Source organism: Epinephelus lanceolatus, chromosome 20, assembly GCF_041903045.1.
Source record: "Epinephelus lanceolatus isolate andai-2023 chromosome 20, ASM4190304v1, whole genome shotgun sequence".
In the NCBI taxonomy this organism is placed as follows: domain Eukaryota; kingdom Metazoa; phylum Chordata; class Actinopteri; order Perciformes; family Serranidae; genus Epinephelus; species Epinephelus lanceolatus.
Window position 1 is genome coordinate 23,783,822 of NC_135753.1, and position 26,098 is coordinate 23,809,919.

At 41.5% G+C, this 26,098-nt stretch overlaps 1 protein-coding gene across 5 annotated transcripts in view; it reads right to left on the minus strand.

Annotated features, from left to right (window-relative positions):
* neto1l (neuropilin (NRP) and tolloid (TLL)-like 1, like) overlaps window positions 1–26,098 on the minus strand; it is a 121,689-nt gene that overhangs the window by 16,551 nt on the left and 79,040 nt on the right. For all 5 annotated transcript variants that reach the window (XM_033639095.2, XM_033639094.2, XM_033639091.2 and 2 more), the window contains exons 7-8: window positions 15,672–15,754; window positions 13,313–13,458 (exon numbers count right to left, since the gene is read on the minus strand). In XM_033639095.2, the coding sequence (XP_033494986.2) occupies window positions 13,313–13,458; window positions 15,672–15,754 (229 nt within the window). The remainder of the gene's footprint in view (window positions 1–13,312; window positions 13,459–15,671; window positions 15,755–26,098) is intronic.

Genomic DNA, 26,098 nt, shown 5'->3' on the forward strand with positions numbered 1-26,098 from the left:
TTTACAATCATCTGCACACATACCAAACCTCAAACAAAACCTTCCTATGTATGCAAGACGTTGTTTATTCCTCCTCCGTGCACAGCCACTGTCAACGCAAATTTAAACCAGGCCATAAATATGAGCATATGATCCATCACGGCACCTGCACCTCCCAGTGCGGCCCAAGACGCAACACTGCCTTCACGCCACAGGAAGAAGAAGAGCCACCCATCAGCAAGACATGATCATAAAGTCGGTGAGATAATGTTACAGGCCCCATTGTATATAAATATGATGACAGAGTGTCGTAATTTAAAGCCAAGGTGCCCTTGCTCTCAACAACCAATCATACTAATGCACAGGACTGCTGATTGGCCAATTCATTGCTTCTCACATTGCAGTTACAATGAGGAGGAGTGCCACGACGAGCTAACCACAGGCTATTAGTTTGTCCTATTTCATCTACAGTGTATAGGGGTAGAGACTTTACTATAGGCTTTATATAGGCTTTATAACAGCATACATCTCTCACTAGTTGTATCATACAAGGCCACTGCAGACAATAGCAACAGTATGGTAGCTTGGAAATAGAGGAATTTTGCATCAGTGTGATGTGATGGCAAAATACACATTTTCCCATCTGGTTAAAGAGTTTCCAGAATTTTATTTGATTGATTGTGTGTTTTACAGTGTATAAAAAGTAAAATAACGTGTGAAATGTAGTGGGGTAGAACTATAAAGTAGCGTAAACTGGAAATACAAAAAGTAAACTAAAGGGATAGTTTGCCCTAAAATCAAAAACACATATTTTCCCTCTTGCCTGTAGAGCCATTTATCAGTGTGTGAGTTGCCAAGTTTTGGAGATATCGGCCGTAGAGATGTCTGCCTTCTCTCAAATATAATTGAAATAGATGGCACTAGGCTTGTGGTGCCATCTATTTTTTTTTTTTTTGCAGTGCCAAAAAATAAAATATAAAAAAACTGAAAAACTACAACAATGTCTCTCTCCAGAAATCATGACCCAGTTACCCAAGATCATCCACAGACCTTGTTGTGAGCTGTTTCATGTAGGAACTATTTTCTTTCTACTGAACTACACCCACTAACTGTATCATTGTGCAGAAGGACGCTTGCATCTAGACAATGACAAGTAGTTTCGCGTGACCAGCCTCCCTTACTTTGGAATGGGAGTCTGGGGACATTCGTCTTTCATTTTGTAATAGAAATGGGCAGGGATATCCAGACCACGTGACGGCGTTGCCATAGGTATGGCACGCTGTAAATCCTTAATTTCTCCAATCTTGTGGACGTTGCATCTCTGCAATATAGCTGAATCAAATGAAATCATATCCATTTTAATCTCTTCTTGCAATGCACTGAACAGCAATTCCGGTGTAGGCAGGTGTAAGGCAAAGCTAATCAGCCGTTGGTCGAGGAAGTACGAAAGTACACGGATTTGGATCCAATCACATCACTGCCACTGGGAGCCAGCGCTAGTTCTATTACAACTTTCCTATGGGAATGTCCACAGATGACGTCGGCGTCTGTGTAAGAGACTAAATGACAAGAGGCTTGATAGAATGAGACGTAAACAGCAACAACTTCAACAACTACTACAGAAACCACCCAGCTCCCAGGCCATCCATCTCCAGGAGCCAACTGCAGCACACCGACTGGATCAGGGCACCATCACACACGAGCAACATTAACACCTGTGAACAAAAGGGCGAGTAAAACATCCGTTTCCAATGGCAATGCAATATCGCATCGCGTGGACTTAAACTTTGTTGAACTCTGACTGAATCAACCAATAACAAATAAGCATGATGACTGATTTTAGATGTGTCTAACCAGCAGATATTGTATGATACTGAAAAAATCATATCATTCTCGTCCCAACTTGTCAAATTCTGACGCTATGTCTGTGGACAGACACGTCAAAATATAGGTACCATCCTGCATCAGTTTTGGACGTTAAGGGACGACGTGTCAATTTATGCTTGTTACATGTTGCACTGCGTCTTTTTAAAATATACTTTAGCTCTCAAATGATATGTACAGTTTTTGCTGATTAAACGCGTACAGTCTTTTGAAAAATAAACTCCGTTTTAGGTGTACTTCTTTTGCGGTTTAGGCAACTGTCTCTCCTCTTGTTTGTTTGCCAGTGTAACATCATTAATAATACGTCTAAGTAAGCAGAGCAGCATCAAAACACAAATGGACACAAAATACTCTCTTAATCTGGGGAAAGTACACTCAGTATATTTTCATGTTTTTATCACAAATATACACGTCAGTATTTGTTATGGATGCTTCACCAGCCGATGTGGATATGACATGTTTCAACTAAGTGACAGCAATGACGTCAATAACAGCGCAGAGAAAAGTCTGAAAGTGTTTTTTCATGTTGCAGATGGGCTTACTGTGTTGTAAGCAGGGAGGAGTGAATGAGTGAATGATTTCAGACACAGCATATGACATCACAAGGTTGAGACTTCCTTCAGGCGGACATCTCTACAGCCAATATCTCCAACACTGCAACTCACACCAAAACAATCTAGGCTAATAAATAGTCCCACAGATAAGAGGAAAAACATGTGTTGATTTTAGGGTTAACTGTCCCTTTAAGCGCAATACTTGAGTAAATGTACCTAGTTACATACCACATTAAAGAATCCCCCATTGCAAGCATCTATTCATATGCACACTTTCCATTATACACATGGTCTTGTGGAAAAGTATGTGAAGGGCGAAAGTATTTTTAGATCTTCTTTAAATTTCTGGACACTCCAAAAGTTACTTATTTGCCACTGATGTGTGAAAATAATGAATGACTCTATTTAGGTGCGCCTTCTTTCTCCCTCCTTCTCTCTGCGCGTCTCTCATTCCCTCTCTTCATCTCTCAGTCTCTCTCCTCTCTCACACAACATTGGCACTGGGTACTAAAGCAGCTTGCCAGTGGTATGGCAGAGCTGGGGACTATTTGACAGCGTTACCACTGTGATGTATGGCTGTTTTCATCCCAAGTGAATAATAACACACCAAATTAGAATGACTTATCTCTATCTCTCTCTGTATCCCGTCCTGTCTGCGCCTTTGCCAGCGTTTCCTGAGTCATATTGGCTCTGTGTGTGTGTTCTGATTCTCCTCTTCCCATTTTCCCCCCTTTCCCTCTTTCTCATCCTTTATCTTTTATACGCTGTATGCCAAAGATGTAACAGGTTCTTTTTATACTAACAACCAGCAGAGGGAGCCCACTCCTTCTGTTTTTTTTGGCTCCTCCACAGGGTGAGACCAGACGATACAAAGAGTGAGATCCACACTAATCTCCTGCGAAATTAATTTGAAGACATTCTGTAATAAAAGTGGCCTTTTGCCCACACAGAAACATCCCCAAGTCACTGCTGGAAGCATAAATTAACTCCTAAATGAGTGGCTGATGAAAATAGTCTGGGTGTCTCTGCAGAGGAGGGCACAGGGTGCGAGGAAGGCTTCTGCAGCAAAGAGCAAGAAGCAACACCTGGTTATCATAAAGTTTTCTAATCAAATAACCATCATAGAGATGTGTTTTGTTTCACAAGTGTGTGGTTAGGCTATGTCTAGGAGATGAGGATGATGTGTCTTCATTTTGTCTCATGTTGTAATGATCTTTTTCCAGCGCTCACACCTGCAACGATATGATCTCTAATCTGGCACATTACTATCTACTATCTACTACTAGTTACTGGTTATGCACTAATCATTTTTGGTTTTAAACTATAATTTCTTCTGACAATACATTTCTATCTTCCTGACAACTTTTTCTGAATTAATTCCCATGAATATGCCTAATAATAAATAATTTGGGAGTCAGTCAGTCATCTCCAGTCTTGCCTGCAGCTAGGTTCCCAACTCATCCAGCCACAGGGTCCAGATTTCTCCTCAGTCATTAGTTCAGGGTCCACATTTTATTTATTCAGTGCCATACTTGTGTTTGGCCATGTTGTCAAGTTAGTTTGCTGGCTCTGTAAGTAGCTGTCTGTTAGTCACTCACTCCACAGCAGGAAACCGCACTTCAAAGTAAAATCTTTGTACCAGAAATTCACTGTACTTAAAAATAAAGTGTGTTTTTTACAGAGTTGACACGTTTGCGAGTCACTTGCGGTCAGTGTTCATTTTGACAGCTATATTAGATTTAGTCTTCAGGGGGATTTATACTTGTGTGATGGTGTGTCTGTGTCACTCTGCAGTTAAACCTCCAAAACACAAATCGGCGACGGGGTTTCTGTGAAGTGCTGTAAAGTTTAGCTGATTCAAAACACACATTAAACACACAAACATGGTCTTAGTAGAGACAATTTCAAACACAAGCACACAAATCAGCTTTACTATAACTCGCAGCATTCACAGACAAACACTTGTCTTTATCTGGACACATTTTCCCCACAAATACAACATGCTAACGCTATTAGCACAAGCCTATGGCATTTTACTTACTAGCCTAGCTAGCGGACTTTTCATATACTTTTCGTAACAACAGCAACATTTAACAAAGGTAAAGTTACAAAATAAGGCTCCATTACAACTCACAACATTCACCAACAAAACAACTGTCTTATACTAAACACGTTTTCCAAACAAATACGTTATTAGCACAAGCCTAAGACATTTTACATTGTATACATTAGCCTAGCAACGAGCAGAGATTTCCTCTGCTCATTTGAAGCCAGGATAAATCACACACAAAATTTAAAATGCTATTTTTGTGGAGGCTTTTTTGTCTTCATAATTCATTGTTTCTTATCTGTGAAATCAAAGTAAATACAAGCTTCGTTTCCACTGACACTGAGCTTACAAAAATAGACAGGAGGTCTGCGTCGCCGCGTCGTGTAGTTACATTACTGGGAAGGTGCACATCAGGCTATGACATAGCTACGGTGTTGATTCAACGCAGAAGTAAAAATTCCACCTTAGTCTTGAGACGAAAATGCTTATTAGTTTTAGTCACATTTTAGTCATTTTTATCCTACATTAGTTTTTGTCTAGTTTTAGTCAACGAAAATTCATGACTTATTGTCACTATGTTTTCTATATGTTTATTAATCTTTAAACTAACCCAGTGAGGCTAATTCACGTGTCAGAAATTAGAATCAAGGTGATAGGTTGTATAAAAACTCCAGTGTGAGTGTTTTTGCTGACTAGCAATACATCCTGGTACAGACTATTGACTGGAGTTTATCAGCCTGTGGCCTATAATTTGAAGATAACTGTAAGCACGGCCGTTCTTGGCTTTCAATGCCCGATAGTCCACCACTAACATTTTCGTCACGTCTCGTCAATGAAAAAGACACACAGATTTCGTCTTAGTTTTTGTTATCAAGTTCTATTTTTAGCTTGTTATCATCTGGTTTACATCACGGAAAAAAGGTTGTTGAGGAAAGATTTTCGTCATAGTTTTTGTCAACGTAATTAACACTGCTTGTGGTCCATTCAGACTGGACCCACGACCCACCAGTTGAGATCCACTGACATAGACAGACTACATTTACCTGGCACTGGCCTCCCTTCACTGGTTACCAGTGAAATACTGTCGAACAGATTTTTAAATTATCTTATTTGTTTTTAAATCAGGGCATCGACTGGCACCACCTCACATCATCAATCTCCTTCATTGCTAGTTTGCTACTTTTCCTCCCCCATTTATTCAGCTCAGTGGCCAGAATCAAATATTGGCATTGTACGTTTCTGCAAACCGTGGATACGTTACATTTGTACGTTTCATATGCATCACATCACCGTTTCTAAAGTGATGTAGTTCTGAATACATGTATATGATCTGACCTTGTCATCTGAATTTCAAGGGGATGGTGGATGGCGTGACATCTGGGCAAAACAGCTGCAGAACACTGTTTGAGACCAACAAACAACAGCACTGATTGTTCTTTATTGAGACATCGTTGTATATCCAACAACAATTCTGCCACCAAAGCCAGGTATCTTTAGCCAAAACACAATCCTTTCCTAACCACAACTAAGTTTTTTTGTGCCCAAACATAACCACAAGTTAACCAGAGCTTTGTTGAAACGCAACGAGACATAAGTTTCATCAAATCCATTTCTTGCAATTGGTTTGATTTATGAGAGCCACCTAATTGCAGAGGTCCCTTAATTATTACTATAACTGTAAAAGTGTTTTATTTTGGTCCCTCTGTTTTTGACCTACTTATTTTCATCTGAATTATTTAACTGTATGTTAGATTTCCTGCTCAGTACTTTGGTCAGCATTTGTAAAATCTAATAAATTGACTTGACTAATACGACTTAATCAAAATCCTAGTAGCCCTCATGAGAAATTTAATATACAGACATTGCAATAGATTATATTGTACGTAGTGGAAGTACACTGGGAAAAAACAGTGGGCTTTGTAAGATGATTAAGTGGATTACATTTACTACTTCTGTTATGTAACTAAATCCCAGTGCATGAAATTTCTCAAAACCCGGGATATTGCACAATCCATCCATCCATCCTTCCTTCCAGTCTTACTGCACGTTGCTGTACACTGCTACAATCTAATAGCCCCACACAACTCTTTTTAATCCCAAAGTAACACAGATAAAAAGCTAGATCTAAGACCTAGCAAAGATCCATATGTTAACAGACAGTAGCATACCGTGTTGTTCTCAAACGCTTTCATGCATTCAGCAAAGAAGCTTTGCAAGAAACGAGAATTGATGTGTGTAGTGAAGCCAGAGCAAATTTCCATCTGCAACCCCAGAGACAGGTATCTGTTGATGAGGCGTAACAATGCTGATAGCCGAGATGTCACATGAGCACATTTATCACCTAAGACATAATTGCTTCTTGGTAAAAGATAGGCTTCACTTTCTTATACCTCACATTGGTAATCTTACACTGTAGTTCTGCAAAGCAGGTGTGTGTGTATATTTGTGTGTGAGCCTGAAAACAGAGCGAGATCAGTGGTATCAGCAGGTGTGAACCCCAGCACAGACGATAAAGGTGGATGTTTGCATTTGGGAACATCGCTCTCCCCATCGGAGCGTCTCGCTGGGAGTCAGCAGCTGTGAGTAGTTCTCTAAAAGCTGCTAGTCCCACTGGGAACCAGCAGCTGTGAACAAACATATAAAGTCTCGGGATCTGCTGTGCCAAGGGAACACTTATTGTTAAACTGCCCTATAAGCTGTAAATCCTGATAGTGCACCTGTAACAGAGTACACACACTGACTCAAAGTAGTTACACACTGCCTTCCTTTCACCTGAGGAGCTGAATTAATTAACTTTTTACTGTATTTCAGTAACACACTGTGCACAAGGTACTTCACCTTACATTGTCCCTGCTGTCAGCTGTGTTTCCCTGCTCTCCATCTTTTACAATGTGTATGTTTATATTCACCGAAACAGCACCAGCCTTCTGTTCATCTCATGCACACACCACTCTCCAGCTGGCCGGTCACCACATTGAAACTTTGCTTTGAACAATATCTGCATTACATACTCTTGGATGATCACAAAACAGTGTCTTTTTCAAGTTTTCCAAATTTGTTCTGGTACAAGTGAACAAAGGGTATCTCCACTTAGACTCCAAATAAATGTCCACTGACAAAGTCCAGTGCTTGGTGTTAAATGGACCTGATAATATGTACTATAAAATTACATAGAAGTTTTTTTGTTTTTTTTTTGGTTACGACAAGAGAAACTTTGATGGAAACATGCAACAAACACTGCCTACTACTCACTACAGACGCCCAAAACTGGTTCATTGAACAGATAATGGTGGCTGTCAGGTATTAAGGTTGATTGAAGTAGAATTTTCCTTTAAAAGTTTAATCCTCATCATCTTGTTCACTTAAAGCTACATTTGGTAACTTTTACAAAAATAAGTGCACTGCGCTCTCTGAGTGCCCTTCTACCTTCTAATGTGATGCCTCTTTAAACATGCACTTCTTTTATATTATGAAATCAACATTTTTTTTTAAATCATAAATACTAGTCCATACTCATTGAGTGCACACTTGCCCACGTACAGTTTCACATGGTGTGTGTTTGGGATACAGGTCATAGGAAATTGCAGATTAAATAGTCAACTGAACCCATTAAGAAGAGCAATGTATTCAGACAGAGTTTTTGTGAATTTGATAGTACGACTGCTTTATTGAAAGTACAGTAGTACCATTGCCAATAGTGGGATAGTTAGTGGGCTGAAACTGTACATTAGTAGTTGAGGTAGCACGCTGAAAGGCAGATAGTTAAAGTGTTTATATGTTGTATTGACTTAAAAGTGGGGCGCACTGGTAGTTCACATGGGAAAGGTGCGGCTAGCCCTTGTTGCAGCAGTGGGGGTTAGGCCTAGATAAGAAATTAGCTCTCTAGTACCCCCATTTTGTTTGATGGGGTCAATAATGAAGGGGTCCCCTCAGATCATGTGTGGTCATATGCCTACAAAGTTGCTACATGGGATGTCTACAAAGGTGAAACCCTTGATATGTTATACACCTTTATGTGATGAGCCACGCCCTCCGCAATATTCATTGCCTTATAGAAGCTCAGTTTTAGTAAGTTTTCCAACTTTTGCCAAGAGGGAACTTTAGATATTGGTCCCTAGATTATGTTCACAGAGCTTCATGCAGATCGGTCAAGTTTCCTAGGAAGAGATCGATTTTAAGTGTCTTTCAAAAAAATCAAAATGGTGGAAAATGTATATAACCGGAAGTTATGAGGCAAATTTGTTCCTCATGAGGAGAGGCATCTCTGTGCAAAGTTTCATGTCTCTACGACATACAGGGCATGAGATATGCCCATTCAAAGTTTGCAATTTCAATCGGTTGCTATAGCGCCCCCCTTTGGCCAATTGATGTAATATTGCTTCATTTGCATCCTCCCATGACCCTCTACCACTGTGCCAAATTTCACATGGATTGACCAAGTCAGTGAGGAGAAAAACGTGGAACAGACACACACACAGACACACACACAGACAGACAGACAGAGTTTTCGTCATAGTAAAATATATGTGTTTCATGCATATAAGTAAAAGAGTGCAAACAATTCAACAGTCAAAGCCATGAATATGAGATTTACGTCATTACATCTTGAACACAGTCTTACTCTGTCATGATGACGATGCATATTGAAATAAGCTGCCTTACTTGACTCTTACTAATGTACTATGGTGTGTTTTGCTTTAAGAAAATAAGTTGCTCTGCACTAGCAGTAAGTTCCGGCAGCAACACTACACTGTATTACTTGTTGTACTGCTTGTGTTTCCCACTTCTCTGGTACACCTGTTCATTCACTGTGTTGATGGAGTTGGTGAAGTGCTGCTGAGCTGTGGTGGATGCTGCTCTAAAAGCTGAGGTCTGGCTGGGGATCGCCTGAGTGACTTAGGCAGAAGCGTTGCCCCGGCAACAGGACATCCTGGCACTGCTTGGTGAAAAGGCCTTACAAAAGGGGACACTGACTTCACAACACAAACAACTCCGCTGTTATTGCTGTCGCCTGTTCTGTGGGAGCTAGTCACTATCTTAGCACCACAGTGAATGCAGACAAACAATGCAGGCATGTCGTGGATATGTAACGGAGGACGGCTGATTGTCCTTCAGGTCTGATGCTTCTTTAAGTGTGTGGGTTACTTTGTGACATTCAATAAATCCATTAACCACGCAGCATGACGGAAAAGTGAATTCAATTTTAAATAAACACTGACTTTTACGCACATGCCTTTATCCATGATACCTTAGTTCTTCTTTTCAATCATAATAATAATAAGCATAATCCCAATATGACACACTGTGGCATTAACAGAGCTATCTGGAAGGAAGCATCTGGCATGGCGTTTGCCTTTGCCATTTTAAAAGTGAAGAGAAAAGCACCAAATTTCAGCAAACTGCAAACAAACTGCACACCAGCCTGGTTCTACAGGGGTACAAAAGCATGCATTGCACCCTCAGTTGAAATTTAAATAATAAATGCCAAGTGCGAGGCTGTAGGTTGGGCGCACAGACCATGTGGGCGTCTCCATGTGAACCTTCTAATTTGGTTCATGTATGTGCAGGAGCACAACACGCAAAAGGCCCAAAGGTGAATATAGATCAGCAGGTGTGGTGATTATCTCTCTCAGTCGGTCACATCACTGGTCTCAGAGCTCTGTAACAGCTGTGCCAATCACAGCTAATTGTGACAACGACAGCTCAGCAGCTGAAAGCTTTACCTCCGGAAATGTCTGGATGGTTCAGAGCGTCACAACATGAACACGCATCAGCACAAATCTGTACCCAAAACCAGATGGAGTTTGATTTTCCACCAGGTAGTTACTATAAAAACCACAGAAATAAAAAAATAAAGATTGATTTAGTGAAATCATTTGTATATTACAGGACCAAAGCTATTTTAGTAATAATAGTAATTAGTTTATGAGTCAGGAGGTCGGCTGTGCCAATTTGGAGGGACCATGTGATTTTTTAAAGGTCTCTGTCATTAGTGATGGAAAATGCATGATAGCATTCCAACAATTGGAGCTTGTTATGTGCTATTACTCCTTTTCATCCCTCCATTTTTCCATTTTACACAAATAACCAGTATAAAAGAGGGTAACCTTCACACAATACCCTAAGTTCATGTGTCATTGTAAAAATTTAGACTTTAATCTATCTACCAGTAGGGTAAATTCTAAATGCCTCTGTAAATGTCTTTACTGATGTCATGTTGATCTGATGCGCCTCTGGATACTTGAATCATAAAGGGCACAACAAGAGCTTTAAAATAATATCTTATATAAATAACAACATTTCTTATCAGAATTAACTTATCTTACCTCGTACATGGTCACATAGTTTAGTAATGTTACACGGCAGTGTTTGCACTGCGATGTGTTTTAAGGATATAGACCCTTTCACTGTTAGTAAAAACTGTTTTTTGGTGGGCGGGGCTTAAATGGAGGCAAAACAGTTCTTCACAGACATTAGCCAGCGCTAGCTAGCAAGTTCTGTTGGCTTGTTTTAGACAATGGAGGAAGATGATGGGAGTGGTGCGTTCGAAAATACTCACTCTGAGTGCACTTTGGCATCATATTGACCAGTTGTAAATTCGTAATGCTGTCGGAATGAACCGTTCAGTTATACAGAGCACAGCAGTCTTGGAGCACAGTAAATGTGTGATTAACTTCACCTTCGTTAATTCATGTAAAAACATAACGTTCCATTTCTTCAACCAACAGGGCTCTCATTTTAATGTAGGGCGTAAGACTGAATTTATGAATGCACCATGTCAGGTCACTCACTATCTGGGAGTGACACCACGAGTGTTACTTGAACAAGTAAACACTGACCAACAGGACCAGACTGGCCGACCTGTACGCTCTCACTCAGTGGATGGATCATTTGACAGGAAGCTTTGTGGTTGATTACTGTGCCAATCTTACACAGGAGGACGACACTTTAACGGTTGTTAATGTAATGTTTCGTTGTTTATCTATCTGTTTTTTCGCTCTCCTTCCATAACGTTACTGTTTGCATATCTGCCGACCGTGTTTTCGGGGTTTTTTTTATAACACTTCCGGTGTTCCGAGGGCAACCCCTGTATTTGACGTCACAACGCTATGAACTGTGGGTAATTTCCTTACTGTAAGTCCGCATCGATGCTGACCTACGGTAAGGGGGCATAAAGGGCTCACTCACTGACTCACTAACTTGAAGATTTGACAATGGGACAGCCCTCACACACTCACGCACTTCACATGAACACGCCTCTAAGTCAGTGAGTCTGTAAGGGATCAGATTGGAATTGGGCCTTAGTTTTTGTTGATGGGCAGTGGTGGCTGGTATGTGATGAAATTTAAGTTTTGAGCCATTATTCCTTCTATTCTGGCTCCCAATAACACAAGACGATATTTTAAGACTCCTATGTAGCCTACAGCCCTGTGGTGGAGAGTCGTGTTTGGCCTCCTGCTAACAAACTGACGTCATTTTGATGTTGACCCTGTATGGTCTCCTTCATACAAAAAGCGGAATATGGAGTTTTAACTGACCAGTCATATGTGTATAGAGGTCTGCGAAATGGCACTGCGCTCAGGTGTGGCATTTCTCAGAGGCTGTGGATTTATGAACATATCAGTCCTGTTGTCTTCAGACACTGCAGGAACTTCATGAACTAAGGGAGCTTTTCATACAGTATGAAGCAGCTGTAGACAACTGATCCTGTAAGAATCACCCACATTCATTTATAGATCAATGCAGATTGATTCACTGACTTCCCCGCTCCTACCACATTAAATATTATTTTCCGTGCCAATTTTGGTTGCAGAGAGTTAATTGAAATAAATTATTTATATTTTATATTCTACACTATTATTCAGCGCTGTTGCCGGCCTACACTAATTTCAGATGCACCCTAAGTCATTTTGTTCTGGAACAGGGCCTGACTGCAAACTCAGTGAATTAATTGAACACTTTTTTTTTTTTGTATTTAAATCATTTTATATTATACAGTTTTTGGGCAGCCCTTTATTGTGTTCATTTTTTTTCTTATCTGGTTTGCTGCAAGACATTCCTCTTCAAGTACCAAGAACGCAGATGCAATATTCAGCTGTGCAGTGTGTGTGTGTGTGTGTGTGTGTGTAGAGGGGGCATTAAAAGGCGCTGAATGACACTGACATACTGTATACTCACAAGCCTTGGACCCTCTTCATTCACCTCACTAGTACAAAGAATGCCCTCTGCAACCCCTGTCAGACTGCAGGCTCCATCAAGCAGGAGCCAGTGAATGAGAAAGAGGAAGACGGTGTGTTTGTGTACTCTGTGTGTGTGTGTGTGTCTGAGTGTGTGCGTGAATATGAATCTCTCCCGGAGAAAGAAAATGGGTAGAACATACTGTTGCTCACCCAGATATTCCTTTGTCTCAGCCTCTCACTCTCTCCATTCTTCTATCTATCCACTGAGAGCAGAATTGGTAGTGCTGCAGCACCGAGCTAAAATCCACCAATACTGTCATATTCACAATAACCCACAGGCAATATTCCATATAATGGAAATCACAGTCCTTGGTTTCCTGCTTGCTGCTGTTTAAATGCTCATAAAACTAAATGGAAACCTCTGACAGCACGTTTTCTATTAACAGCATCCGATATAACTCGCCATAAATGTGGTCACTGTGCCTCCATCTTCCTTTAATGCCTCCCACTAAAGTCCAGGCCTGCTTTATTTTGACATAAGCGTCACTGTCATGGAGTCACAGTCTGATTAATAAAGCTAATCGCTCTCCCTCAGTGGGTTGGTCATGCTGCAGTAAAACCTCTTTATGATGACCGGCACACGTGTGCAAGTGAAGATATCTTACGCTCTTGGTAGGTCGTGAAGAGGATGCGGAAGCGGCTCCTGCGGCTGGCCTCGTCCGCCCACATGCGGATGACGCCCAGCGTGGAAACCAGCATGATGTCGTTGGCCACCGTGGAGCAGAACTTGCTCTTCAGGTCTTCCACCGAACTGAGATGAGACAGGATGAGATAAGATATCCAGAGTTTATTATCAAGTGACATTCGCTGCGAACCTCAGTGTGAATCTCAATCACCCATAATGCACTTTTTTTTAAAGGCCCATTATCACATGATCACAACTTTTTATTCAGCTTATCTTAAGATGACTCATTTTATTTTTTGGGGGGAGCTCATATTTGTCATTAATGATTCAATGATATCCTTATCTCACAATATCAAATACTGTTTTCTTTGATTGTGATTTTAATAACTCATTATCTGGAGATAAAAATAAGTTATGGTTTTGCAAGAGGCCCATTAAATTGTCTTCTGGCTCTCCTACTACAGAAACAGTTTGATACTCTGGAAAATACTTGCTTTCTTGCAGAGAGTTTGATGAAAAGATCAATAGCTTATTCATAACTGTCTGTTCAGTGTGAAGCCACTGCCAGCAGACAGTTGGCTTTGCTTAGCATTTACACCAGCGACAGAAGAACAGTTCTCTCTTTGAAGGTAACTAAATCCACCTCACATCTTTAATAAAGCTCCCTAATTTAACACGTTATAGTTTAATTAATTGCACAAAAACAATAAGTCATGGTTTTACAGGGGGTTGGCCAGGTGCAGCGACTTCCTGGAGGCTCCACTGATTGAGGCAGAGGTAGACAGACTGATTAGAGGTAAGGATAAACACTCCTCTCAGCAGTGTTTTGGTAGTTGGGTGGGCACCAGAGAGCTTTTGTCATTTTGACATGATAAAGATACTGCGTCTTTCTCGGTTCATGTGACGTCGGTTAACTTGCTAATCATCCTCAGAGAGCAGGTAAAGTGTTACGAAATGGGGTCCAGAAAAGTGGGCTTTGCTATGTAGTTATGCTGTTGTGGCCTTATGTAATATTTAAAAATAATAGTAGTAACAGCATTAGTAAAAATACTTAAAGATAAACATAGATTATTTTTCCTCCCCCATTTGTGGCGCCCCCTATGGAGGATGGTGCCCTTAGCATCCGCCTTAACTGCCTATAACACAGGCCAGCACTGGGTACTGACGTTACATGTGTTGGGGCGTAAGCTATACCATCTATGGGTGTACGTTGCATCTGATGTTTATAGATGTTGGGCTGTGATTCCCTGAGCAGAGGAAGAAAAGTTGTCAAATCTTGTCATTTCAGCTAAGTGTGTGAGGAACTTGTTTGATTTGAGACAACACTACCCTGTCAAAATTTGCACACCTCGCAAGTAAGTACATAGTGTACGCAGTGTACTACATGTGAGTGTACTAAGGGATGTAGCTAATTTGAGACACAAGCCCCTTTCACGCTGCCAGATTTTCGGCGAATGTTGGGCCGTTTTGCCGGCAAGCTGTGAGCGTTTAGACACAAAGAGCCGGATTGGCTAATTGATCCGAAGTGCCCAATTTTCCGTTGCGTCGGGGTAGACATATTGGCGGAACCTTTTTGGTTTAAAAAGAACAAGGCGCCCTTCTGTCTGTTGAAGACTTGTGGGAGGAGCTGTTGATGACGCTGCACGTGTGACCCACTGGCGGTGGATAAACAGGAAACAGCTGATAGTAGGAATTAGCGAGCAGCTAGTAGCCAGAGGGAAACGCCTAACCTGCCAGACACTGCAAAGATGAGCAACTGGGGAGACAAGGAATTGCACACCCTCCTTGTCCTCGCCAACGACGAGGCCATTAATCGGCAGATGACGGGGACAGTGAAGGATGAGCCAACTTATGAGCGAATCGCCGAAGGACTGACCAGCTCAGAGTACGTCACTGTTTATGTCACATGCTGAGCTACATGTTTTGTTACTTGCTCACGCCAAACATTGCCCCGAAAAAGGCACATTGTGTTTGTTGCACTCCCCAATTTTGTTTTTATACTGCCAATGCTGAAAAAAGACTGATTGGGCTTTCCTGCAAATTTGCACAATTCCTATTTAAAAAGGGCTACAGCTTGGTGTTTTGTCCTCAGTGTGTTACCCAGTAAGTCATGTGAGGCTAACCTGACATGGACAGAGCAAATGAAGTGTAGCTTTTTGAAGCTTTTAATTCCCTGTCATGAGATAATTAAATATTAAAGCCTACACACACAAAAAAGCACATTTATAAGCTGTCATATCAAGGAGATGATTTAGTCATGATTACAAGCTAAAGAACCACTATGAGGCCACTTTGAGCCTCTGTATAACTGATGAAAATGAGAGGTCAAAATATCCCACCTGCCGCCATCATACACTGCCACAAAGTTGCGCTTGCATTCGTTGGAATTGGCCATCTCATAGTCGAGAAAACGCAGGTAGATCTGTCCAATGCAGGGAGGCAGAGAGGAGGGGGAATACAAAGAGAAAAATCAGACATCAACTGAGGAAATTTAAAGATGTGGACATGACAGAAAGAAAAAGGTGAACAGAAGAGATTTCAGCTCCTTCCTATTATGGCCCGTGCATCTTACTCATTATCCCAGTGCCTGATATAGCAGGTCTGTAATGAAATAAGACTGACAGACTGCAGCTTGTACAAAGTCATTACATTCGCATATCAAATGAGGACTCAGAGACGGACAGAGTCTATTAGCTTTAGACTCATTATCCATATCTGTTAAGATAAAGCATTACACAAAACCTACAACCTTGTTACACTTTAAAGAGACAAGCTTTGAATGCTCAAGAGACAAAACGTCATCCACTTTGAGCTCATTTTACACAAAGACCATTTCTTTGAAATTCACTCTAAACACATAGACTATATAACAAAGACTTTCATACCATGACAGGTATATGGACTATTTTATTACCCTAACAATCTCCTGTTGAATGAAATATCCACCTTGCTATCCACCTTGACTCTTTGCAGCAGCTCTTCTACGTGAGACTAACACTTCCTTACTGCCTCCGCATCATTGTCTGTCACTCATTCATCAGGCTGCGATCGCCCAATCACAGCTATGGTTCCAGTCGGCTGGGCACAGCACTCACCATCATTACGGTTAATGAGTGGACCGCTCCCGAACTGTGACAGGGAAATGTGATGCTTCAAATGCCCAAAGACGAAAGCTGCACATGGAGCAGGATAATGGACCTTGCAATGTCAACTCGGCTTCAACAACACGACGAGTGAAATGGATCGGAGGGGAAAAACAAGCCGACCAATTCCTCTCCGAGATTTCATGTTGTCAATAATCTTCTATCTTATAAAGATTTGTCGTATTCAGCCACTCTGTGGGCTTTGTTGCAAGAATAATGGCAGTTTCTATCTTCAATGCTGTGATACTGGAATGAAACACTGCTTAATGTCACTTCCAGCAGTGTGTACAGTATGTATATGTGCTGCACATGGGGATTTTGTGCCTTTGCTAACACTAATGTGTATGGACATGTATTGATATTAATGTCTTGATCCCTTCAGTAAGGGCTGGAAGATGGACGAGGCTCTGGAGACAATTTTTTAGCAGACGTCAAAGGGGAATGCTGTTGAAGTCGATCCAGCACTGCATGAATTTCCAGCACAGTGCCTTTTAAATGGGATTAAAATGTTGAGATGGTGGACATAAAATTTGGTGGATGAACTCACAGACATAACGACTGAGTCAGTGATCTGAGAGGAGCGTCACTTAACATTGTAGGAAGTACAACTCAATAGCCAGAAAAATGTTGGCACTGTATGCTTTGGCAAACCACACATACATTACATTTGTGTGTTATAATGTAGCGGATACGCTGAAACTATCAAATGATAGATACTGGTTCTGTGTTTGGTTTTGAGGGCACAATTGCCACTGAGAAAGCAGCAATATCTCTTGAAGAAACAAACAGTTTTCATGGTACTAACCCAACAGGAAACATAGCGATGTCTCGGTGAAAAACAGCTGCTTTTTGTTGCACTATCCCTGGTGGGAAAACGGCAACTGGTCACTAAAAAACACCCACATGTGGTGGCTAAATAGCTGCTGGAAAAACAGCAATGACTCGCTAAAACTGTCATTTGTTGGTCTCAAGCAGTAGTTTGCAGCTTAGCAGGCATCATGCCTTTCAAATGTGTGGGTGTCTCGCCTCAGTGTCACACCATTAACTATCCCCTCCACCTTCCAATGACAAAGTCAGCACATATACAACATCACTTTTCTTCCGGAGGCTTGAGGAAGTTACATATAAATGTGTTGCTACTTTTCAGAAATATGAGTGACTTGAAGAAAACTGTCAGCAATCACCTACACTAAGAACAAGTGCAGAACAAAGTGGTTGTTATGGATGGATGATGTTTAAAAATGATTTCATTACGCTATTTTATTAATACTGGTACTTAGGGTGCTTTCACATCTGCCCCGTTTGGTTCGGTTCAATCGAACTCAAGTTCATTTGCCCCCTAAGTGTGATTTGTTTGGGCAGGTGTGAACACAGCAATGGCACTTGGGTGTGCACCAAAACAACCAGACCAGGACCTTCTTGAAGAGGTGGTCTCGGTCTGGTTACAAACGAACTCTGGTGCGGTTTGTTTGTGGTGAGAACGTGTTCCAAACAACTGCAGTCACATGACACATTGTTTGGGTTAAACATGAGCATGTTACAGTCCTGGAGGATTATTAATGTGCACCTCCTCCTGTGCTGCCTTAATATGCACATTCAGCACATCCAATGCATCAAAACATTGTTTTCTAGTTGGAGCCGCGCCTCGTTTTCAAACTGTATGGTTTGACTAAAATGAACAATGACAGCAATATAGTCCACGATGAGCAGCGCTAAAATCAACCTGCATAGTTGTCCCTCCACTGTGACATTAGAAAGTGTCACATTTATCTTGCAAGTGTACTCTTCTTCAACGTTTTGTTTACTTCCTGGATTTTTCCCACATGGAAATTCTGACCAATCAAGAGCAGCTTTCTCACACAAGGCATTTTATCTAGTCTGCTTGTAAATGCTGCCGTGAGAACACAAACCAACTCTAGGTAATTATACAAAGTTGCAACAAAATTAGACCTTGATTTGGATCAAAGCAAGACAACTCTAGGTCTGAAAGCACCCTTAGTTACCTCAGGATGAGACCATTTTTGGTGCCCATGGAGGAAGCTATTATCCATTCAACACAAAATAAATATTGTATTCTCTATCTTTCAGTAACTTTCTGAGCTATAACAAACAAAATATAGATAAAATGGTGGAATGATGGGAGAAGGATCTGCAAACTGTTTATGAAAAGGAAATTTGGGAAGAATGTATCCGAGCCTCCCACTCCATTTTTCTGTTCCCACACAGACAACACCAAACCACCTCAAATTTTAGATAAAATTGACCCCAGCAGGTCTCCTCTTTGTACCAAATGTAAAGTAGTGGATGGAACTTATTTACAATATTTTTGGGACTGTTCTGAAATCGCAAAGAATCTGCAATTAGCAAAGGGGTTGAGAACAATTCTGAAATGTAGTATTTGTAAAGATCCTGGACAATTTTTATTGGTACTTCCGTCCAAAGCAGGAGTTATGAATAACTTGCATGTAAACAATAGTGCATTGGGTACAGAGTGTCCATGTGCATAAGAAGTGTCTTTCTACGGTTAATGTGTGTCTATAGAACTATAAAGGCGTCATTACAACCTCCCTTATTTCATTTTATTAATGGATTTCTCCCTGATTTTATTTTATTGTATTCATCTATTATTTTTTTCTTTCTCTTTCTCTTACAGTTTTACTTACAGTAATATTTACCTATGTATTATCTTACCAAGTGCAGGCCTGTTACAAAAATGCTGAATAAAATGGCTTCATTCCTCATGGCATGATGCCAGAGAAGACTGATTTTAAGTGTTATTGTAAAGGTTATAACCAAGGTTAAGGTTCCAGAGGCCAGTAATGAGAAAATACAAATGATGTTAATTAGGTCACTTGTCCTGGTTGTTCTATCGTCAGCCAGTAGCAGCCAAATTAGACATGAAGTTTTCCACCCACAGCACAAAGAATGCAGTTACTGCAGCAGTCTGTAACCAATAAAAGCTAATTTAATCAGGGGAGACTAATTACAAACACAAAACATTGTCGATCAAGTGTACACTCGACTTTCTGAATGGACTTCATCCGGCGGTAATGGCTGTTTGAAGCGATGAACCCAAGGTTGTTAAAAAGCATAATCCCCCATCTTGACCATCATACAGTAACTAGTTCTGGATGGAGTCATGAGAATACTGCTGCTGATGGTGGGGAAGTTGGTGCCTGGATTTTTGATTGAATCCAGTGATGGATTGCTGTAACACAGCGGTTCTCAAATGATGTGCCGCGGCAAACTGGTGACGTGATGCCGTATATATCTACATATGAAGCGGATCCTCTCCCACGGCCATGTTGTTCTACAGTAGCTCAGAAGGGACAAACCAAACACAAGCTCTAGATAGGGCCGTTCACATTTTCATGTCGACCACAGAAGTTCTCCTACATGCTTGGCACATGGGAGAATTTTCCAACACAATGTCACTCAGACCTCGTCACATACGTTTGGTCATGGACTTTCCATGTCCACATACAACGTCCAAGGTACCCTGGGTGCGTTGCTTGTTGACATTCTGGGACACCATGTCAAGTTCTGCCTGTTACATACATTGTCTTCTTTAAAAATACACTTCTGTTTTCACAGGAAATTTAACGTTTACATACAGTCTCTTTCAAAATAAATGCACTATGTCAGTACAACACTGTGAATTGGAATTTTCTGTGTTTTTTTGGGGGTTTAGGCAACAAAGAAATGTGGTTAGGTTTAGGAAAAAAGAACAGGGTTTGGCGTTAGAATCTTACGGGACGCAAACACTGCTGTCTTGGGTGAAAGTTGATGTTTGCTGGACCCATCTACCAGCCCCACTCAGACTTTCAGCGCCGTAACTTTCGTCCTTGCCCTGCTGTGTTTCCCCCTGACGTCGCCTGGCACTATTCAGCTATAATGGCAACCAGCCATGTATCATGGCGACACTGAAGGACGCCTTTTTTCACTGGCAAGTCACTGCCAAAGCGCCGGATTTCGATGACTTCGGCGTAAGACTGGGCTCAAATTTTCAGTTCTGCAACCTCATCATTGGATGCCACTAAATCCAACACACTGGACCTTTAAATCTGCAGGAATCAATAATCATAGATAGGCCTATAGTTTTTGTTCAGATGTCATTTGTTCAGCATTTTGGTTTGTGACTAAATACAAAAAAGCATAACAAAACACAACCCCAAAAATCTAATGACATTCCCATCAGCCTCAGCTTTACCTGGTGTTCAGAGCTAATTAGCGAAAGTTATCCAGCCAACAAGATAAACCAAGATAGAAAGCATGGTAAATATCATACATGCTTAACATCAGCATATTATCATTGTTATTTTGAGCATCTCACAATATTAACATTAGCATTTAACTCACTGCTGTTTCTTAGAACAGCGTTACAGAGCGGCTGACGTGGCTCTTGACACTTGGTCCTGTTATTATCTGTGACATATTTCAGAGCTGCACTAATGCACCAGCACATTAGGTTACTTGCTACGTGAGGTGAGGCCAAACATGATCTATCTGACTAAACTCAAGGTCTTTTCACAGCTTATAAGAGCTCCACATTAACGTCAGTGAGGAGCTGCAGTTGTTGGCGACTCCTTGTGCAGCTTCACAAGAAGTAATGGGTAATAACTGTTCTCAAAAAAAAAAGATGAGAATAATTAGGACTCTCTTCTTGCTGTATCCCTCACATTACAGCTATGGGTTTCGTCCTTCACGGGTGTATTTTCCGAGATGATTTTAGTAAAATAGGTGCAGTGGTGCAATCGGAGCAGTGTGACAGAGATGATAATCCTTGATGTATAGATGCAAAGTAAATCTAGAATCTAGAGAAACAACACAGCTCACTGAATCTATTTACTTGGCCCTTTATCTAGAAGATAAGCACCACAGATCTGTATCTAAAAATCCCACTACAGTGCTGTTTTCCTGCTGCCAGTGTAAACTGTAAAACCTGAAACACTAGTGCAGGACAGACAGAAATGCAGCTTCTGGACACAGCTCCCGTTTTAAGTGCTGATATAGTTGCAGGCTAAACTTGAAAGAACCAAGAAACAAAAGCATTTTCAATTATTGTTACTTGGCAGAGGGGGGCAAACACAGTGATAAAAGAAAAAAGGCCCTACCTCCATACTGCCACATACACCCTTTTTATGCTGTAAATGATGACAGCCAAATGGTCTTGGATCAGAATGTATGGTTTTTATGACATGAAATGGTGGAAACAGTTCCGCAGACTGCACTCGTTCACATTTCCTTCATGTGCATCCTGCTGAGTTTAAGCGGGGGGAAAATAATAACTGCCATTCTTCATGCCTGTGATATCAGAGCTCAACCTTTGCATTCACTAAAGCGATGTCTGATGGATGCCGGTTTCTAGCTTTGACTGGAAATGCCATCAAGAGGGCATCATTATGTGAGGAAGACATGCACAAAACAAACAGGCTACATAAATAAAAGCTGTTCGTTCTCATTGCCGCACTCTTCTAACTGACCGATGATGAAGAAAAATCAGCCTGCAGATGGCATCACAAAGCCAAATGACGGCAATGGATCAGATAGATACAATCACCAATTTGTAAGGCGAGAGATTGGCTCCAGCAGGAAAATAGGCTGCCTCTTCATTGATTCTGCAGCGCCCAATAATGACGCAGAATCCATCACTGACTGGGGGGAAGAATATGTTCTCACTGTTGCTAAAAGGTGCCTGTAACGGTGTACGTGCTGTTCATTACAGTCAGAATGAATGTCCATACTCTGGCCATTATCTTCATGAAAAGATGCGGGGAGATGTCAGACGGTGCAGGCAGGTGTGGTGGAGAAAAATCCAGACAGTGTAAAACAGACAAGACACAAATGATGTCTGTGGGAAATGCAGTAAGTGTTATGAGTCAAAACGAGGCGAGTGAAAATATTCCTCGACAACTAACAGCTGTCAGCTGAATTCAGACAGATGTCCAAACAGAAACGCCAAGAAGACGAAATGATACTAGAATAACACAATGTTTTGACGAGAGCTGTAATTCAGTTAAAATGTGTATGTAAAGCTTAGATTACAAGCACACCTACTGCATGTTGTTGTTGTTTTTTTTTTTTACCTTACTTTGGATACCAGTAAATGCTATTAATTTGTTTTTGTTTGTTTGTTGCGAAATCCATTTATAGAAAAACATTAAAATGACACGTGTTGGTGTAAAGCAATCACATTATGGCATTAAAACTGGCGCAGTGCTGTCACCTCTGGCAACAATACATGGTCATTATTGCTTACTTGCAGGTACATCTTTCAGCCGGTCTCCCCTTTCCTTACCTTTCACGCCATCCCTCTCTCTGCCATCTGCTATCTCACCCCTAAACTTCCTCACCATACATTTAGATCTTTGATAAAAATGCATTATTAAGTATATCTTTCCCTTATCCCCTCCTTTCCAATTTTTCCTCCTCCTCTGTCCCCCCTCTTCTCCCTTCTCTCTGGAGCGCTCCGGTGCAGTCTAATTAGAGCCTCCGGTATAGGATGTCATTATCTCTCTGCTGTTTCTGGCACACTGGGTACAGTGCAGTACTGTATCAGCATAAGGAAATGAAAGCACGCAGCACATGCACGGTGATGCGGTGGGTGGCATCCTCTGCACCTCCTTAGCTGCAGTAACATGCGAGCATGTGTGTTTGGAAAGACAGGACAGTAAGTTTTATGTGTGATATACACTGCCTGGCCAAAAAAAAAGTCACCACCAAAAAAAAAGGTCATACACTCTAATATTTCGTTGGACCGCCTTTAGCTTTGACTACGGCACGCATTTGCTGTGGCATTGTTTCGATAAGCTTCTGCAATGTCACAAGATTTATTTCCATCCAGTGTTGCATTAATTTTTCACCAAGATCTTGCATTGATGATGGTAGAGTCTGACCGCTGCGCAAAGCCTTCTCCAGCACATCCCAAAGATTCTCAATGGGGTTAAGGTCTGGACTCTGTGGTGGCCAATCCATGTGTGAAAATGATGTCTCATGCTCCCTGAACCAGTCTTTCACAATTTGAGCCCGATGAATCCTGGCATTGTCATCTTGGAATATGCCCGTGCCATCAGGGAAGAAAAAATCCATTGATGGAATAACCTGGTCATTCAGTATATTCAGGTAGTCAGCTGACCTCATTCTTTGAGCACATACTGTTGCTGAACCTAGACCTGACCAACTGCAGCAACCCCAGATCATAACACTGCCCCCACAGGCTTGTACAGTAGGCACTAGGCATGATGGGTGCATCACTTCATCTGCCTCTCTTCTTACCCTGATGCGCCCATCACTCTGGAACAGGGTAAATCTGGACTCATCAGACCACATGACCTTCTTCCATTGCTCCAGAGTCCAATCTTTATGCTCCCTAGCAAATTGAAGCCTTTTTTTCCGGTTAGTGGTTTTCTTAAGGCTACACAGCTGTTCAGTCCCAATCCCTTGAGTTCCCTTCGCATTGTGCGTGTGGAAATGCTCTTACTTTCACTATTAAACATAGCCCTGAGTTCTACTGTTGTTTTTCTTCAATTTGATCTCACCAAACGTTTAAGTGATCGCCGATCACGATCATTGAGGATTTTTTTCCAGCCACATTTCTTCCTCGAAGACGATGGGTCCCCACTATCCTTCCAGTTTTTAATAATGCATTGGACAGTTCTTAACCCAATTTTAGTAGTTTCTGCAATCTCCTTAGATGTTTTCTCTGCTTGATGCATGCCAATGATTTGACCCTTCTCAAACAGACTAACATCTTTTCCACGACCACGGGATGTGTCTTTCGACATGGTTGTTTAGGAAATGAGAAGCAACTCATTGCACCAGTTGGGGTTAAATAACTTGTTGCCAGCTGAAAGATAATCACCCATGCAGTAATTATCCAATAGGAGGCTCGTACCTATTTGCTTAGTTAAATCCAGGTGGCGACTTTTTTTTTGGCCAGGCAGTGTATAACTGAGTGTGAACAGTGGTGGTGGAGGTGGGAGCATCGGGACTGTGTGTGGGGCTGAAGATAGATTTGTGCTAAAAAATTTATTTGCTGCCTTGTCCATCAGTGTCAATGACTGTCAGCTTTTGGCCCATGACTTGCCTTGTGAGACACCACTGCAGGGCGAAATATGACACTGATTCAGACCAAGGAAAATACATCATACTGCCAGGCTCAATCGCTCTGTCGCTCTTTCATGATCATGCCCAGCTTTAGCTTCACACACACACACACACACACATACAGGGGTGCATGCATGCCACACACGCAAAATTGACTTATGGTTCTCTTTTATGCCGTAGCCGCGAGGCTGACTTACGCACTCCACTTAGAGGGACTGAGGAATCAGTGCTGCTTTTTGCATCGACCGTAACATTTAACTGAGGCCAGGGTCCCTCCTAATACCAAAGTTGCATTTATTGTATGGCTCCACATGAGTGCTGATGATGGAGAGAATGTGGATGACGCAGTCTTAGAGTTCTTGTGGCCTTGTGGCTGAAAGTAGCTGAATCCGAAGGACACATCAGAAGAGAATCAAGGGCGTTAGCTGGAAATGTGCGACCCGAAGAATATGTCAGATAAGAGCTAAGCAACTGCCGTGGCCATGAATCACAGTCACGCCAATATTATCAGCGGGGCATATCACAAGTCTGTGTGTGTGTGTGTGTGTGTGTGTGTGTGTGTGTGTGTGTACAGTACAAGAGCCTGCGGCACAGTATGAAGAACCTGCATGAAAAAGTACCATTACCCAAATCATAAGTTTCCATCAGGGGTGGAACAAAGTTTAATAGCTTCCCTAATGTGGACTGTATGACTTTAAAAAGATCTCTCTACGGTGGCCTAGGATAACATCTTGTAACATTAACAAGTGCTGAATTAGTGAAACAAATAGTGACACGGTTGAGCTGACATTGCAGCTGGCTTATCTCACCCCTGGGAGAATGCACACACTCTGAGAACTGAACTCCACTAATAAAATCCTATATACAAAGGCACAGTCCCATTTCATATTCGTACCCCTACCCCTCGTTTTCAAGTGCTACTTTGGCTCTCAGAAAGAGGAGCAAGGGGCAGTCTAGTGGTTGAAATCTTCCCCTATGAAAAGGGGCAACCCTTCAAGACCCTGGCAAATCATCGGTATGCTGGCATTTACGGAAACAGATGCTGCTAGACCTTGCGAATATGCCATCTTCTGCTGTGGTGATTTCTCTTGCGTTGGCTACAGGCAGCCTTTTTGCGGTTGTGAATTGTTCACACCTTAAGTTTCACTCTATCGATGAGTCATACAAGTCTAAAATAAAAAAGGACACTGCTTCATTACCAGGCCACTGATGAGCCCTGTAGACTAACATTAGAAACACGTGCCTCTACCCTGCCCATCTGCATTGATATTAGAGGTGCAATAATGAGTGCAGCAACTTGACTGATAAACTTAAGTTAAATTTGGGGTGTTGTATGTCATAAATGGGGGGCGTGGGGGGTGGGGAGGCGGGTGGGTACAAGATGGAAACATGCCAAAATATGGGAAGGTCATGCACAAATCATCATTAACAATGTAATGTAGGCTAGCTAGCTACTGAGATATCGAAACCATAATACATTGAAACCACATTAAACTAAGATATTATGATGGTAATCA